We start from the raw sequence: 19,604 nt of genomic DNA, 5'->3' as shown, positions 1-19,604 counted from the left end.
AAGCCATGGAAGAGGGGAAGATGGAGTGCACTGCATACCTTGACCTGGCCAAAGCCTTTGACACTATTCCCCACTTGGACATAATAGATAAACTCTCTCAACTAGGCTTCAATCCATATGTTACCAGATGGGTAGCTAACTGGTTCACTGACAGAACTCACCTAGTCGAAATAGGGGAAGTCACCTCAAGCAGTAAACCCATAATGAGTGGTGTACTCCAGGATTCAGTCTTGGGGCCTCTGTTATTCGGGATATACTTTTCTGAGGTGCAGGCCAAAACCAGTGGGCTATGGCTGACCAAGTTTGCAGATGACTGCAAGTTGGGAGCTATCATCCACTCCCCTAGTGATGTGCACATCCTCCAAGAGGGTCTCACCCAAACAAATGACTGGTGCCAGATACATGGCCTCAAGCTGAATACCAAAAAATGCATCATCATCCCCTTTGGGGAGAGTGATGTCCCCACAAATTATGACATTAATAATAGTGTCCTAAGCATGCAATCAGTCATGAGGGATTTGGGCACGCAGGTTGATAGCAACCTGACTTTTGACCACCATGTTGCTTCCGTTGTATGGAAAGCTTTCTACATGGCCCACTTAATAAGTAAGGGTAACTCATCCTAGGACAAGGAGCTCATAACATCCCTATATTCTTCCCTTATTAGGCCCATTATTGACTACAATGCCCCATTCAGCATGTACCTCACAAAGCACATGCAGCAGCTGGAGAGACCACAGAGGTTCCTCACCAGGAGAATCCAGGGCTTCAAAAGTCTACTATACACAGATAGGCTAAATGCCCTATCCCTCTACTCAGTTTCATACAGAGTCCTTGGAGGTGACCGCTGTCTGGCATACAAGGCCATCTCGGACCCCAGCTTGATGGGACTGCTGCATATCTGCAAGCTCCACTCGAGTAACCCACATGAGTAGCCTCAACCTGGTCAGCGACATCAATGGGACTTGTTGGCGGGAAAGATTTGTGTCCCAGAGACTCCCCCATCTGTGGAACAGACTCCCTCTCCATATCAGACAGAGTACCTCTTTACCCCTTTTTAAGCGCAATATGGATAACTGGATGGGAAACAGAAAATACATCCCTGTAATTCTACCTGTGTCCCTGCTGGACAGGGGAATCGGGTGCTGACTTGTCTAAACATGGGCTAAACTCTTGGCTAGGCTTATAAGGGCCTCAGGGCCAACACCCTAATAACTTCCTATGATCCTAGGATCCTGTGTGTTTTATATATATATATATATATATATATATATATATATATATACACACACTCACACACACACACACACACACACACACACACACACACACACACACACACACACACACACACACACACACACAGATATATATTTAGAATAAACCAGATGTGGTGGTAGAATGAAAGATCAGAGTGAAACCAATTTTAGTCAGAATCATCAGGGATGCTCCATATTTCGGATTCTATAGGATGTTAACTCATACCATAGAGTCATATCCTGAAGGCCATGAAAAGCCTTCAGGATAAATAGACATCAGTACAATTGTGTAATAAAGAATTCTAACAAATATGATAGTATATTACAAAACATCTAAAATGTCATATTTTCTATCCTGTTTTACATGTTATCTTACATCTGGTACATTTAATCCTTCTGTCACTAATAACAATAAATCAGTTGTGGGAGCAGGACAATCAAGACTCAAAGTCCATATTCCAATATTGAATTATAATGTAGGTCATAATAATGACCGTCAATCCAAACCAGAAAATAATCATTTTACTCATAAAACATTGGTTAGTTAAAGCAGGAACAGTTTAAAAATCCCATAAAGAGTAGAAAAAGAAGCTTATTTTCCTTGAGATACAATTTTTATCTGAACTTTTATGCCCAAGTGGCCACTATTTTGCATGCTGCAAGCATATACACTTCAGACTTTTCTACGTGAGTACTGATGAACCCCAATCCCAAGAACCAGTCCAAAAATTCAGTTATTGGGTGGCACAGTGGTGTCGCGGTTAGCATTGTCACCTCACAGGAAGAGGTTCCTCCATTCGATTCGGCTGGGGTGCCTTCTGTGTGGAGTATGCATGCCCTCCCTGCATTTGCATGGGTTTCCTTCAGGTGCTCTGGTTTCCTCCCACATTCTAAAGATATGCATCTGGAGCATTTTTCCCCGGGCCTCCACTGAAAATGGGCTCTTTTCCAGTTAGACTTTCCTGGTAAACAAATGTCAAATAAATAAATAAAAATAAATGTCCCAGAATCAGAGTAACTAAGGAGACTTGCAACAAAAATAATGACAGTATGTGTTCTGGTGCTAAACATTTCCATTAAATACTTGTTTATTTATGAATACTGTTATCATCATCAACAACCCCCTATTCCCCATTTTCTTCATGAGGTCAGATGTCATGTCAGCTGTTGCCATCCATCTCAATTCAGTCACTCCCCAGCATTCTGTGACAGTCATGTCTGACTGACACAGGTCTTTTCCTCATATACTCCATCCATCTCTTTGCTGGATGCCCTCAGTTCCTCTTGTTCCTTCCGATCTTTCCCAAATCTTCTTCATCAAATTGTCTTCTGCTTTCCTGAACATGAGCCCAGGCCACAGTAATCTGTTCTCTCTGCAAATGGAGCTACTTGGGCTTCTGCTCTGATATCTTTATTGCTTCCTCTGTCCCACAGTGGGCATCCTACCACACTTCTCAGGCATTCATCTCCATCACCCCTAGCTTCCTCAACTACTCTGCCTTCACTGGCCAGTCTCTGAAGCATACAGTAGTACTGGTTACACCACTGTTTTGGTCACTTTACTGTTCACCTTCTTTGACATTCTTCTGTCATACAGTACCCCAGACACTTTGTATGAGTTGGCTGCAGCCCCTCTAATTCTAGCTTTGGCCTCCTTATTGAGACTTCCCTTCTCCTCAGCACCCCTCCCAGGTACCTGAGGCTGTCAGCTTGTTGCGCTGTCTTCTCTTCTACCACGGTTCACAGCTTCTTCTGATTTCCCTCACCTGTTGCCATTAACGCTGCCTTATCTGAACTTTGTTTAATCCTGTGTGCATTTATTTTTGCATTCTCTATCCTTTTTGAAGCTGTTGTTCAGAATCTTCCTATAATGCCACATCACCTGCATACCTCAGCTTTGTAGATCAGTCCCCTCTGACCTGTTTATTAATGTAGTCCATAACAGCAGTGGACTCAAAGCAAAGCTCTGATGCACAGCCACTGCCAGTGGGAGCCCCATTGAGAGTACACATGCTGTTCATACTTGTATCACTAAGTCTTTGTACAGAGCAGCACTATTTCTATCACGTTTAGGATTAACCATTTGGTTATTTATATCTCTAGCTTCTTCTCTGCTATCTACCTGCAGAAATTGGGTTGCTTGTGCTGCATCCTGATCTGAATCCAAACTACTAGGTTCCCATCTTCCTTTCTACCACTCTGTGTATGTGTTTATCAATCACCCTTTGCAGCACTTTCATGCATTGTGACAGGAGTTTCATACCTATGTACTACCTACAGTCATGAATGCCCTATTTCTTCTTGCTGACTGGCACTGGACTACTTCTTCTCCAGTCCGGAGCCCTTTCTCCCTAACTTCCTCAACGTCTTGATTGTATCTGCTATGACCACAGCCTGCTGCTTTCTTCTTACTTCTTCCAGGGTGGGCTCATCTTCTTCTTTCATTGGAGGCTGTGTCTGGGACAGTACAGCTTCTGTGGAGTTTTCTTCATTCAGAAACTGCTGGAAGTGCTTCTTCCATCTGCCTTTTCTGCCCTGTAGACTGATGAACAGATTGTTGCTGACATCCATTATCTTCTTTATCTGTGTGTCTTCACTTTGCAAACTGATGTGTTTCTTTTTTTATCTACCGTGTTGCTTTTCAGAAGCTGATAAATTGTCTTTGATGCCTTGAGCTTTGTTATTGCAGCTGCTCGCTTAGTGTCCTTCTTAGCCAACCAGTATTCACACTTAGTCTGGTCTGACTTTTCTATCTCTCACATTTTTCCTGTATTCCTTCTTTCTTTTGATGACTTTCTGGACTTCTGCATTCCACCACCAGCTTTCCTTATATACCTTATTTCCATACCTGGCTCAGCCGCATATCTGTTCTGTAGTCCTCACACATGCTGTTTTGAGAAGCTGATATTCTTCTTCATCTCCAACTACTCACAGTAATTCCTTGAACTGCTGTACTTTCTCTCTGGTCAGCTTCCAGGTCTTCAGCATAGCCTCTGTTGAACTTTGAGCCTTCCCTGAGCACTGCTAACAGTTGATTGTGGCAACTGTGGACCAGCAGTAGGGGATGACTTTGCAAATGATGATTCTATTCCAATGCTCTTTACTTACTAGGAGGAAGTCTATCTGTGTTGCATGTTGGCCACTCTTGTATGTGATATTTTGACTGTCTCTCTTGCTAAACCATGTGTTGACCACCACCATTTGCCAGACAGAAGTCTAGAATGGCCTCTCCTTCTTTATTCCTGTTGCCGCACCCATTTGGACCTGGGCAGTCCTCATATCCTGTTCTGTCTGTCCCAGTATGTGCACTCAGGTCTCATATTATCACACCAATTCATATTGTACTGCTTTTTCTAGTAAGGCCTGCAAATGCTGTCTGAATACACTCTTTTTGTCACTATCACAGCCCTGCTGTAAAGCATAAACTGAGATTATGAATGCTGCACTCTCCATCATTAATGGCCAGAAGTCTGTCAAATAACATCTTTCATTGTCTTCTCAGCCATCTTCCTGACCACAGTTCTCATTATTTCTAGTCTGTCCTCCTGCTGAATAGTACACTCTGAATCCCAAGCTTTGCCACACTGACATCTTGTCGCCTGATACAGAGGATGTCCAGCCTCCTTACCATCATGTCATCCATTTCCAAGCTCATCAGTGAACCTCTACTGAGTGTAGCAACCCTTAATTTATGTTTAGCAGGTTAAGTTGTTTTATATCTAGCTTTCACTCAACAGAGCTATCTTAGGTAACCCAAGCTAGGCAACTTGACAGCAGTTAAAGACTAGTTTATTAGCTCACGGCTGCTGGGCTTTACAGTGGTCACACAGTAGCCAATAGGAACAGATAGTCTCTTTTCAACATTAGCATAGGTCCTTAGCTTAAGTCAGAGTAGGCAGGATCCCCAACCCACTTATCCCCAGCAAATACTCATGCCCACATTTGGTGACAATAGTCAACATGGCCGAATCCCCTAGAGCCAATCAGAGTCTGTGCTGCTGCCCACAACTTCATTCCTAGTTAAGCTTGAGGTGGAAGCACACAGTATGTTCTGGGGAAGTGGGAGAAACCCCACAGAACACAGGGAGACCATGCAAACCACATATAGACATTGGCCAGAAGACAGGCTTGAACCTTGTACCTTATGTATGGGAGGCACTGACCTTAACCATTATGACAACTGTTCTCTATCTGTGAAAGCTGTGATACTTCATAAAAGCAGCATGTCATTTCTACAGTACAAGTGCAGGTACACAGTCCAAACCTAGCAGAAATCAGTTCTCATATATTGCAGCATTTCTGATGTTAAGTACTAACAAATTCAACTTCCCAAGAGCTAGTCCACCAATTTAAATAAGTGCCTGAATCATAGTAACCAGGAAGAATAATGACAGAAAAGGTAGGTCTTCTGACATGTATTGTACTTGCAGTACACGTTAAATCTTTCACCAGAGATTCAGTTTTAACAATACACCAATGGCTCTACTTTTGCACATAATGCAGATTCAAATATTTAAATCTGTGTTTTAGCTAGACTGTTATGAAGTATTAACCATATTAGTGAACAATAATTTGGAACAACAATATAATATGAAGTGGTTTCCTTAGATTCTTTTGTCCTTTATGTTTAAACTCAAGTAAAATAAAGTATATAAGTGATGAAGTATTAATAAAAGTTTGCTATATAGCACTCAACTACATTGTAATGTAAACATGTGTTTAATCACTTGCTAAAAATTTGTTTATAATTTTTTTTCTTAATATTACTGGAGCTTTTCTCCTCGGGCCTATACTGAAAATGGGTTCCTGGCCCAGTCAGACATTCCTGGTAAACAAATGTAAAATAAAATAAAATGTTCTGTTGTGTAGTATCAAGAACTGAACTAAATGTTAGCATGCAAGTCTGGGTATAAAGAACTGCAGAGTAAATTGTCACCAGTGCAATAAATGTGCAGGAAGCATGCTAGATTTAGAGAAAAAGACAGACAACGGAAGGCCAGTGTGCAGATGATTATTAATGAACCTTTATAGGACGAATACAAGCTGTAAGACATGTAGCAGAACAGTGGTGTTCTGCTAACAGTATCATCTCTATTTTCATTTATTTATTTATTTATTCATTCAAATAGTATTTGATTATAACTATTTTGTTCTGTGGTTATATAACAGTGCACTGAAACTGAATATATAACACATTTGAATGAGGTGTATTGTGAATGAAATGTCATTTATTTCAATTGTGCTTTATCAATTGAAAATGATACTGATTTTGAATGAGAAATACTTATGTCTAAACAAATACTATTAGGTCTTCCTAGGGTTTCCAGCTGTCCGTTTTTTGGCCGGACTCTCCGGTTTCTGTCAAATTGTCCGGTTACCAATTTCATTCAAAACCGGACTCTGGACACAGTAAGAATGTCAACATAAAAACACACTCTGGCATTTTTAGTTTATGTATGCAAGCATTGTAAATATGCTTGCGTACAAACAGTTCTCGGCGCATGCACCATTCACAATTCCACACCTATTGCAACCTCGAGTGCAGAGGAGGTGCTCCGACTTCGTTCAGTATTTTAAGTATTCAACAGGATTATACGCTCTGACTGATATAAGTGGGACGGACCCAACATTGAGAAGTATCTAGAACTGGTTGAGTCTTTGCTTGATTTAGAAAGCATGTTATGTTTGTTTCTTTATTTTGACAGAAAGGGTCCGTCTTCAGAAGAGTTGGTTGCATTAAATATCTTTCTAATGAATAACCCAGCAACGTATTGTCGCCACCCTTAGGTTGCAAGTTTTCGAATTGACAGGTATGGTGACCATTACCTGCTCAAGGCTTGAGAGCAGTGAAATTGCCATTTGGGGTGGGCTACTTATTTTTCTTTATAATTTTTAGAAGATGTGGTGAATGATACTTGCCTGTTGTCTTTTCTTGGTGAATATTGCCACTGATGTTTTGTGGCTGGAGGCTGAAAGATCCAAAACCTTTAAAGTAAGGTGTACTGAAATTGGCTGGCAACGTATTCATGTGCATTGAAGGAACTGGATCTTTTTTGGTGGTGTTCCGGTCCAGAAACCATGTAGGTAAAACTTCTGAAAAAGTTGAACTTCGCTTCAGAACAGGTTGAGAAACTTTTAAAGTTATTTTGAAGTCTTCTCATAAAGCAACTGTGTACTGTAGACATAAAATTTCCAAGCATGTAAGGAAATAGATAAGGCCTGCAAATGGTTTGTTTTTGCTCTATATGTACTTCTAATAGTAACAACTACAAGAAAACCCTGAGCCAGTAGTGTCTTCCAGGTTTTGATGGTGGGTAGGATTTGGGCTGGTAAGTTGTGAAACTTGTCTGGCAAAGTTTGTTTTAGTAAACTTGTACCTATAGATGTTTTAAAAGGTTTAAAGCTGAGTGACAATGAAATGTATAGCAAATGTTGAATGCTAATGGGATTGGTTTGTGTTTTAGAGGTGGATTACCATTTTTTAGGGGGGGGGATGAAATATGCAGCACTTTGGATTTGTTAAAAATATAGAGTGATGTTTAGTGGCCTTGTATTCTGGTGTAGAAGTTTCAGCTAACATAAGTGTCGGTGGTTGCAAATACTAGAAAAGCATTGATGTATTGTCATTTTTTTTTTCATTTTCTCTCTCTTATTTATGCAGATTATTGTCATTTTTCCTTTTTTTGTTGTATTGTCTGATCTTTTTTAACAGTGTCTAGTGAAAATTTTATGATCTTCTCTTGTTATGTGTGCACTGGAACAAACTTCCCATCCATGTGAAGCAGACAGTCCATCCCTAGCCCTATTTAAGCATAACTTTGACCAATAGGTGGGAAATTGGAAATCATCCCTGTTGCCACCTATCCATTTTTTCTCTGGACTATCCACAAATCAAATAAATTCTCTGGCAGTCAGGAAAACACTGTACAAACTCCAGTATTCTGTTTCACAAAAGGAAACAGACTATCAGTGTTTGTTAAATTGGCAGATTTACTATGCTTTTTTACAGAAAAGCATAGTAAATCGGCTGAAAGCAGGCATCCGGAACAGAAAAAGAAGTCTTTCCCATCAGCTGATGTCATGGTGATGTCACAAAATGGGCGGACCATGGATGGGAGAGGGGGTGGGGATGGGTGGAGTTACGGGTGATGTGAGGGGAGTGACCTTAGTCCGGTTTTAGCCACAAAGAAAGATGGCAACCCTAGGTCTTCCTCATCCAGTCATAGTTATTCTGATGGATGATTGACGTGAATTCCAGGGTAAAGCGGGCACATGAGGCAGACTGGTAAAGAAAGTAAAACAAATGAAGTTTCAACACACAAGCAAGGGCTGGTTACATTGATAAATGGACAGATATATATCAGTTTTGCCAGCTGTGCTTTAGTAGTTTAAAAGGATAATGATACTGAATGTAGTCAAGAAATAGGAATAACAACACAAAGACATGGGGTTAGCTAATCTCCTGTTGGTTATGCTGATTTGTGGTCAACTTGACATTTTGTTTGAAGTAGTGTCATGACAAAGACTAGTAGAGAATGTGAACTAGAGGATGTCTGAATGCACAAGAACTTACAGCACAAATAAAGACGTGGTATATGCAGATAGGATCTAAACTGATAAAAGAAGAAAAGAATGTAATACATTTGGACACTGGTCTATAGGATCATGTATTGATAAACAGATGGAGAAAGGAGATAATTTAAGGTAAGAGTAATTGAGGAAGTTATTGATTGATTTTCGGTACAATGTTGTTTTAGATCAGTACAACGGGCCTAGATGTCTACGTGCTGACGGATGGTCTTTGAGAGAGTGGTAAGCAAGCAACATGCAATAAGTAAAGGATATGTAATGGCAGCAATGAAAAGGGAAATAATGGAAATTGACTGCAAAAATGGTATAATCGCTAGTTGATGCAAGGAGCGTGTAAGAATAATTACAGCCATTGAGACTGGAGAGATTTTGTTGGTCAAGTGATAAATCAAGCTTTCATCTGGATGAAAAAAGTATTAGCGTGAGAATACAGATATCAGATAGTATGTGATTTCTCTCATAGGAGGTTACTAGGCAAATGGCCCTGGGGCCCTTACAAGCCTAGCCAAGAGTTTATCCCCAAAAAGAAAACTCAGTCAGCACCTCTCACCCCTGTCATTGAGGGACGCAGGTGGAACCCCTGGGACAAATTTGTGGATTCCCCATCCACTCATCAAGGTTGCGCTTAAAGAGGGTCAGTGAGGTGCTCTGTTTCACGTGTATGGGAAGTCTATTCCAAAGATGAGGCAGCCTCTGGGCGACAAAACTGTCTCTCCAGCAAGTTTTGTTGATGTTGCATATTAGATTCAGGCCTTTTGAGTGGGTAATGCACAAGGAGATATACTTATGGATATGGAACATCTCTAGTAGGGCAGGGTCCAATATTGCCTTGTAGGCGATACACAGATCACCCCTGAGCAATCTGTGCAGTACCAAATAGAGTGATAGTGATTTGAGCCTGTCCACATAGGACAGGTATTGGAGGCCATGGATTCTCTTTGTGAGGTATTTCACTGGCCTTTTCCATTGGTGCATATATTTGGATAGGTACATACCAAACGGATCTTTATACTCAATTACTGGACTAATGAGGGTGGAGTATAGAGAGGTAATAACCTCCTTTTTTCTGAATGCAATCCCTTTACTTATGAGATGTACCAGGTAAAAGGCTTTTCTGACCATTGCCGCAACATGATGGGCGAATATGAGGTTGTTGGCAACCTGAGTGCAAAAGCCTCTCATCACAGGTTGTGTGCTTAGGGGGTTGCCGTTGATTTGGTAATCAGTAGGAGATGCATTTTTGCCAAATGGTATGATGATACATTTTTTTTCATTTAACTTGAGGCCATACCTTTGGCATCAGTCATTAGTTGTTGTGAGACCCTCTTAGAGTACGTTATCATTTGGGGAGTCAATGACAGCACCTAACTAACAGTCTACAAACTTGGTCAGCCACAGGCCTTTTGTCTTTGTCTGGATCTCTGAGAAGTAGATGCCAAACAGTAGGGGTCCCAGAACAGATCCCTGAGGAACTCCACTAGTGATAGGTCTGCTATCGGAGGTGGAGGTGCCTGTTTTGACTTTAAGGGTCCTGTTGGTGAGCCTGTTGGCCACCCACCAGATGAGACAGGAATTTACACCAAGTTGTGTTAGCTTTTCGATGATGCCTGAGTGGGGGATTGTGTCAAAGTTCTTGGCCAAGTCAAGGTAAGCTGTATGCACTGACTTTCCCTCATCCAGGGCCTTGATGACAGTTTCAAAGAAGTCAACCAGGTTCAACAGACAAGATCTGCCCTTGTTGAATCCAAACTGGGTGGGGTCAAGTGCTTGGAGATTGCCTATGCCCTTGTTTATGAGATCCATAATAATACGGTCCATGGCTTTACAGATCAGACTTGTCAAGTTAATGGGGTGATAGTTTCCAAAGTCAGTAGTGGCGCCACCTTTGTGCAAGAGGTTGACAATGGCAGTTCTCCACTCTGTTGGAATGAAGCCTGTACTTAGGCTGTGGTTAAATAGGGTGCTCAATGGTGAAACCAGGTCTTGCTTGAGATGGTGTAGAATACAGCCTGGGATACTATCAGGTCTCACGGAAGCTGTGTTCTTTGCCTTGGATAGGGCCTTTAACACTTGATCTATGGAGATGTGAGGTGTGAGACAAGTATTGGAGATGTTGAAAGGGCCTTTGGAGTGGGACAGGAAGTGTAGTTTGAGCTGAACCTATCAGGATCTATGTAAGTGATACAGAACAAACCTGGTCTTTGCTATGGAGGTTTCTGATGTAACTGAAGAAGGCTTTGTGGTTTCCCTTTGTTTCAGAGGCTAGTTTTGATTCATAATTGGCTTTGTAGGCTTTCACTAGTGATCTAATTTGCTTGTTGAGGCTAAGAAGAGAGTTTTTCCAATTTGGAATATCTTCCTTTTTACCCTTGGACAACAGTTTCTTCCTTTTGTTGTAAAGCCTGTTGATAGAGGATGTCCACCAGACAGGTGTGTGTTTCCTTGAGGAGCAGGTTTTAGTTCTACTGGGTATGGCTGAGTCCATGTAGTTGTACAGGTGCTTGTATACTGCATCGGCGTACTGTTCAGCACAGTTGTCTACATCCTCTGAGGGTGGTGGTGGTGGTGTGAAGCTACAGATACCTTCCCTAAGGAGATTGTAGTCAGCTTTTGAGAAGTTTTTTAGCTTAATTATGTTTGGGGGGGGGTGTTGGGTGGGATAGCAACTTTGAATGAGACAGTCCGATGATCTCATATCACCAGGGAAGGACACACTATGGGAGTGGTGCAGCAATCACCCATGTTGGTGAGAACCAAGTCCAGTATGCTATCTTCCCTTGTAGGGGATGAGACGAGCTGGTTGAGTGCATTAGAACTGATGCAGTCAAGGAATCATTGAGTGAATGTATTAGTGCAGGAATAGATCACCCAATCTATGGTGGGGTATTTGAAGTCACCAAGAATCAGGGTGTTAGGGGGTACCTTAATGGAGTCAAGTAGATCCAGGTAAGAAGAATGGGTGCCTTGTGTCATACAGGAGGGTCTATAGCAGGCTATAACTTGGATGGGTGTTTCGCCATCTGTCAGTTGCACCTCGAGTAGTTCCAGTGCAGCATGCTTGCAAACCAGTCTGGAGGTGTGCCTGTCCTTAATGTAGATAGAGACTCCACCACCCTTAGTCTTCAAAACCTCATTTTGGGGTTGGAATGTATGGAATGAGGTACAGCCTGCTAAGGCAGGGGTGCTCTCTGCAGCCCTGAACCAAGTTTCCATGAACGCATAGACATTGGCATCTTCAAGTGCAAGGAGCTCCTCCAGTGAGTGCATTTTCAAGGTAAGGCTCCTAGTGTTAAGCACCATGACCTGCTTTTTGACAGATCTTTTATGTTGGAAGATTTGTCTTTGGGACATTGCCTACAAAAGGCACAATGGGGGAAGCGAGAGCCTTGGCCAGGATCCGGAAACCCACTGGTAACAGGTGGAGGCTGTCTCTGGCAAAGCATCAAGGTCTGTCAAGCATGTCATCCCAGCCAGACAGACACTGGATTCCCTTGGAATGACACCAGAAACTAAGCTAATTGTTGAAGTCAATTATTTTTTGTTGGCATTGTGGTATCATTCTTGGTGAAGGTAGGATGCTGCTTAGGGTTAGGGTCATGCCTGCCTGGGACACATACTCTAAGAGCTCAATCATGTCTATCTTCATATAGTCCAGGGAGGTACATTTCAAGTCATTCACACCAACATGGACAATGACAGAGTTGTACTTGTACTTGTGGAGAGACTTAAATGCATTTGTGATGTGGCAGATTCTGGCACCAAACAAACAACTGACCCTGACCTTCTCCTTGTCAAGCCTGGTGAGGGGGACATTGGTGTGTGTCTCACAATTTATTCCCCAGTGACAAATTTGTTTGGTTTATTGTTATGTCTTGAGGGCTGTGATGATTTATTATTTTGCCTTATGGGATGTGTTTGTGAGACACTGGTGTGTTGTCTGCTGTGTGTGATGTGTTTGGTGTTGTGTGTGGAGTGTTTGTGAGTGTGTTTTGGAGGTCTCTGCTGTTTAGGTAAGTTTTTAATGAGGACCTCTCTATAGGTGTTTGTGTGTTGTGCTTGGCTATGTGATGTGCATGGTGTGGTGTTTGTGCTAGCAATCTCTTCTTAGTCAGGAATACTGACTGTGGTGTGAGAGAACATGGATTCCAGGTTACTGATGTACATGCATTTCTCGCAAGTAGAAGAATTATGTGCTAACAGAAGAGGTCTGTCAGTAAATATGAGGCAGTTGGTACACTGTCTCAGTATGTCCATCTTGATCAGGTTGTCAGGAGAAACCGATGGGAATTGTCCATAGTGTTCTGATTGCTTGGGTGGACTTATGGAGAGAGGGTTTTGTCAAGGGTTTGTCCACAAGAGTGTAGACCACAAGAGCCTTGTTAAATGTAAAGTAACTGAACTGAAGCACAAGTGCTAAAACCAAAAGAGTAGGAAGAACACAATTACAGTGAAAGCAGCTGAATAAAGTGTCATTTTTTTAAGCAGAGAGGGAGGAAACAGAAGATAGTACAAGATTAAGGAACTAAGGGGGTAGGCCTTCCCAAATGCTCTCTCTGTACTTAGTACACTGAGCTGATGAGATAGGGCAGGGAGGATTGTCCAAGGTCAAAGAAGCAAGGGGGTAGTCCTACCCAAATGATCTCACTGCACTCAGATGAATGATCAAATGAGATGGGATTGAGAGGACTGTCCAAAATCAAATTAACAGCAGGGGATGCCCTGGGAATTTTAGAAATACATCATTACAATGATAATAGCATTATATATTGAATACAAGGAATGCTGTTATCATCAGGATCTATGGAAAGGTATGTTATGTGAAATGTGCTAATATTTATTGAACTGTAAATACTATAGATATGTTTGTGTAAATAACAGCAATAACAACTTTATTTAAAAAAGGAACAACAATCTTGCATTGCAAAGGAAACCAGCTATAAAGTGTAGACTATATACAAAATAAACGATATAAAGAATTTCTCAATGGCCAAAAGAAGACTTACCCAAGATCAGGGTATAAATATATACATGGTTTAATATCAAAAGGGAGATTGGACTTTGTTCAATTTATGTTAGTCCGAATGCTCAATTCAACAGTATTGAAAGACTGAAAAACAAAATGTTGAAATGCACAACAGTGAATGCAATACAGCATTTGCCATTGTGCATTTAAGCATTTTATGCAGATTGCATTATAGTGGGGATCAGGAAATGTACCCTTTCCCTCACTGTAGTGCGATCTTTGAGTTTGTACATACAAGTAGCAGGAGTGTGGGAGGCGCATCCCCCCACATGGGAGGTGTAGGGGGACTTGCCCCCCTGAAAAAACGTTCTTTGCTGTGTTTTGCAGGAAACTGCACATTGCGGAAGTGTGGAGAATGTTCGAAAAATGTCGAATTCGATATTCTCCAGTTCCGCGTTTGACATGTTTTGCAGTTGTTCTTTTGTTTTTTGTTCTTTAGTTTGGGAATACGATAACTTGCACAAGGTGCTCTCTCTCTCTCTCTCTCTCTCTATATATATATATATATATATATATATATATATATATATATATATATATACATATATATATGTGTAGAGAGAGAGAGAGTGAATCGAATGAGGGAGAAATGGGTATATGGGGGCTTGTCCCCCTACAAGAAATGTTTTGTGTGTGTGTGTGTGTGTGTGTGTGTCTGTGTGTGCAATGTTTTAAGTTTTGATCCTTTTGATCTTTTGATGTAGTGCTTTCATATTTTAAAGTACACTTGTACACTTCAGTATAAAACAAACAATATGTGTGTATATATATATATATATATATATATATATATATATATATATATATATATATAGATATAGGTATAGATATTATAGAAACACACACACACACAAACACACACACACACCATTGCATTTTCTAGATTACACACACCATTGCATTTTCTAGATTTGCTATGCATCACTGATAAGTAATTTATTGATTATGAAAGGTAAAACTTTTGTTTGAAACATTTTCTTGTACCTCTTATGTGAGCGTATGCTGCTATACTGTTGCTGAGTAACTCCATTTCTGTCTTGTAGTTGTCCATTCTGATTTATTCCACTGCTTTCACAATTCAGCTCTTCTACCTGCATACAAGACAAAACGAAAGTGAACATTTCAAGCTGACACTAGAGATAACCACAGCTGCATAATATTGTCATAAATATTATTTGTGTATTTTAAGTTACTAATATGTTGTCATTAAATGTATGAATGAAGATCGGGAACACAGAAGATGATGTTCCTTAACTGTCAATGCTGGACACTTAGTTTAACTACACATATTACTTTATTTTCAGAGTGGTCCTCAGAAAGTTACATCTCCTCTCTATTTCCTCCAGTGCTAATCTTCCTACACTTTCCTTAGCTTCTCCATCTACATTAAGTCATGATTACTGAACTATACCTTCAGTTTGCCATTCTGAAAAATGTGACACTATATTACATTTTGTTCTCTGTACGGATCCCTCTGATCAGAAGTCCCTTTCAGATACACCGTAGGAGTACTGTATTAATAAATGACAGAAGTCAAACACATATGTATGACTTTCAGAATATCAGCATAATCTAGCAACAGTCACAGCTATACTGATCCCCGTTTAGCAAAGACTAAACAATTCATATAAATTATGAAGTACTTTTTTTACCTAATGAAACTGGTTAGTGTACTGATATGAATGTATCTCAGCAGTGATCTCAAAATCACAGTAATGGTATAATGCCAACCCCATAAATATGTGGTTTTCTGGAAAATCATAGAGGATTACATAACTAAATAATGGCATACATTTAAAATTCAGACTTCATATCGTTCAGAAAATATATGTTAATACAAAACCTGTAACGCAATCAAGTTTATAAGTTCATAGGAGCACAATTTAAAATCTGACCTTTATTTTGAACCCCCCCCCCCATTATTTTTGGCTTTATTCAGAATTCTTGCACTAGGAGGTTAAGCAGTATTACCCACGATTATTCAGGTATTGGGAGAGTTTGGTTAGGTAGAAGGTTACAAGCTGAATTTAGATACAGGCACATGCATTCAGTATTACATTTCACCCTTCCAATAACCATTTAGCGAATTACTCTTTTTGTGGTATATAGGGTAACGTTAAATTTATGAAACTTGTCCTGAAGTATATAGATGTATAATTTTCAAAACAAGGGTGCTTCTCAGGTAGTAGAAATCATTCATTCATGATATGCCCCAGTGTGGTCAGGTGGTTCAGTTGTTTGTACTCTGAAAATGATTCATGCAGCAGTGGGATTACTCATATCACTGAAGAAATTGTCTTCAAAGGTTGAAAAACATTTCTACCTCTTTTCTTTGGGAAGATAAAACAGGATTTCCTGGGATGTGTTAACCCTCCCCCCTGAAAATGGGGGTCTTGTGTCTCTAATTATGACTTGTATGTTAAATCAGTAATTATAGCAGCATTTCACAGGCAATAACAATGAATACAGGGTTTATGTCACTGGGAAATGTCTTTCCTAACACTTGCTTTATGTTAGAAAACCAATTTGTGGATAGGTTTGGGCAAATAAGGTTAGATTGATACTGGTAGTCTGAGCTTAAAAATAAATCAAGGGATGTAACAGTTATATTAGTAAAACCAGTTTACTGACCACAGTTAGAAAATGTGGTTACTGTATCCAGGGGTTGGGTCTGAAGATGTTCTGCAAAATTGTTAGCATAAAAACATTTGCTGGATTTATGTTATTCGACCTTTGAAGTATTTGCTTCTGAAGTGGTGAAAAATGTACTGGCTTTATTGTATCAGTTACTATTTATATTTTCCACATTTGGGACATTCTTCATGTTTTTTAGTCTAGCTTTAATGGCTAAAAAAAATTCCAAAACAAGAAAGAGTAAAGTCCCTGAAAGTCCTGACACTGACTTGGACAAGCACTCGTCCTTGTACTTGGTCTCCAAGAGACAGCTGCATGATAATCTATATTTATCTTACAAGGCATTCTCTCCTTCCACACTGATGGTTTGTTGCACATCCAAAAAGCAAATAACACCATAAGTCTCTGTTCTAAGGACCTGAACTTTGTCTGTGTCGTAGATTTGTGTCACAAACATTAATGCAATCATGAAAAAGAAATGAAATGTGCAAACACAGTCAACAATAAAACAAAATAATCCACCTAAAAAAGCATACTGTGAAAGTCAGACAGCACACGGAAATGTTATTATCCACAAAGCTTTCAGGTAATAAGCCCTTCTTCAGTGTGATACAACAATAAAAGTTAACACATTCATTTAAATACTCTAAGAGACACAGCCATCCAATCAAATCACTTATTCTATCAATCACTTAAGATTTAAACACATATATCAAAATATACAAAAATACATATATATATAAATATACAAACTATAAAAACTCTCTGTAACATATATTCTTAAATAAAAATAGTACAAAATAAAAATAAAAAAACACCAATATTATAACTGCATTTGTTTAGTTTCTAAATCACACATAAAAAAAGCAATGATAAAAAGGTCACCAAATGCTACTACAATATTGTTTTTGTAAGGGGGTAAGTCTGCTCCCCTGCATCCCAGATATGGTGATTCTAGTCCAGCGTCCCCAGTCCCTATATATAATATATATATATATATACATATGTATATGTATATATATATATATATATATATATATATATATATATATATATATACATACACACACACACACACACATATATATATATATATATATATATATATAATACACATATAAATATAATATATATATATATATATATATATATATATATATATATATATATATAGATATATATATATATATATATATATATATATAAACTCCAAGATAACACAAGCACACATAAGAAAGGGAAAAGGTGAAAAAGAAACATAAAACTCACCTTTTCCCTCTTTGACTCCACTGACCCTAAATCAAAGCACAGTATATGCAACAACAAAAGTTCCGCTGTTCAGAAACACTGACAGTAAGAACATACAATTCTTCTCCCGCAATGTTTTATGATACAGCCATTAAGTAAATGATAAAGTCTTGGGATCCTTAGAATTTACATGTATAGTTTTCACTGATTTATCTTTGTATACCTTTATTTCACATTTATGGTCATACTAATTTTTACATTCTGCTTGCTTTTCTTTTCTAAGATGATGTCTTGTCAAAGTTTTGTGAAAACCTAACCTCCCTTTTGCTTATATTAACTGTAATGCTGCACAACTGTTTGCAATTGTAGAGTTCTCAATACTGTCTAAACAGAATCAAAGCATTTGTAATCATACTAATGATAATGTAGCTACATGAAAAGTAAGATCACCAGAATCCCTTGATTGATTGTAATGTGAAAATAGCCACAAGTAGAATCTGTCCAATTGCCTTAACTTCCCTAGCTTTGGACAGCCACATCTTCATAGAGAAGCTGATCTCCTCCTCACAGAAAGAGCTATTTTGATACTTGCACTCATACCTCTCAAATGTACAGATTTTTGCAAAATATCCAGATTTTTGCATTATATTGTTTGTCTGTTCCTGATAAAATTTATGTTTTATTTTCTGGAAAATCATTGAGGATTGAGGTCACTAAATAACTTGAATAATGACCGACATTTGAGTTTCAGACTTTATATCCTTCAGAAAATGCCTAATTATGTAATACCTGTTATTCTAGTAAACTTCTAAGTTTATAGGAGCAATATTTAAATTCTGTCCCTATTTTTGTGCCTTTGTCCCGCCTCAGTCTTTCTAGCGTTGTCCAGATTTCTTGCACTGAGAAGTTGAGAGGTATGTTTGCACTTTATTTGTCTTTTCTAGGCTGAACATGAAATGAGTACATGTACATAAGTGTTGTGCTCCAGTTAAAAATATAAATGAAAATAAATAAGTAAATGAAAAAAATAAAATAAAATAAAAACATCAATGGATCACTTATTAGTAAAGGGGGAGCAACTTCACCAACTTAATTTTGTGGAGTAACAGGTGTCACTAACAAGCGTACCCACACATGCTAGAAGGAGAACCATGGCTAAGACATTCTTTACTCCATTACACCAAAACTGTGGCACCAGGAAAAAAAAAGTGTTTCATATCTGATGCTACTCACCCTACTTGTTTCTCAAGAAGTTAAGAATTTTTATACAGTTTAGGAGGGAAATTGACCATACTGCAATAAAGATCCTACTATATGAACATTTACTGTTACTGTGAGTATGCTTGCACAATTGCACTACACTCACCATAAGGATCACTGCTGCAGTATTATTCATTTTGCTTGGGTAGAATATTAGAGCAGTATGACCCCCAGGTGTTAACTAGATTAAAGGTCCAGAGAGGGGTTGATCACAATACCTTGAAGAAAAGTTGTGACAAAAATGTTGCCCTCTTCCTGGATTGTATGTCTGGCTTGTACAGCTTGGAGAAACTATATCTGTATCACAGTTACTTTCAGCTGGTATAGTTCTCAGAAAGGCAGATATAGTAGCTATTGTCCAGGAGGTGTACTATAGACATGGCATTGCAAAGTTTAAACCATGGTGAACATAGCAGAGCACAATGCAATTCACTAACAATTTGGATAAGGTCTAACCAGATACTGGTCTGCCTTGTTTTCTCTGGCATGAAAGATATAAAAAGCTAATCATTTTATCTTCAATTTTGATTCTTTCTCTGCAGTACCTCTACTATCTGTATACATCCACAAGCTGTACATACTTTCTCATT

General features: G+C 39.2%; 1 protein-coding gene across 3 annotated transcripts in view; it reads right to left on the bottom strand.

Annotated features, from left to right (window-relative positions):
• EVA1B (eva-1 homolog B) overlaps positions 1-19,604 on the bottom strand; it is an 897,639-nt gene that overhangs the window by 53,822 nt on the left and 824,213 nt on the right. For all 3 annotated transcript variants that reach the window (XM_044060128.1, XM_044060129.1, XM_044060130.1), the window contains one exon: positions 14,857-14,963. In XM_044060128.1, the coding sequence (XP_043916063.1) occupies positions 14,857-14,923 (67 nt within the window). In that variant the 5' untranslated portion in view covers positions 14,924-14,963. The remainder of the gene's footprint in view (positions 1-14,856; positions 14,964-19,604) is intronic.

The sequence above is a fragment of the Protopterus annectens genome, chromosome 1.part2 (genome assembly GCF_019279795.1).
Source record: "Protopterus annectens isolate FY-2018-M chromosome 1.part2, PAN1.0, whole genome shotgun sequence".
Classification (NCBI taxonomy): Eukaryota; Metazoa; Chordata; order Ceratodontiformes; family Protopteridae; genus Protopterus; species Protopterus annectens.
This window is presented reverse-complemented; position numbering and strand designations above follow the sequence as displayed.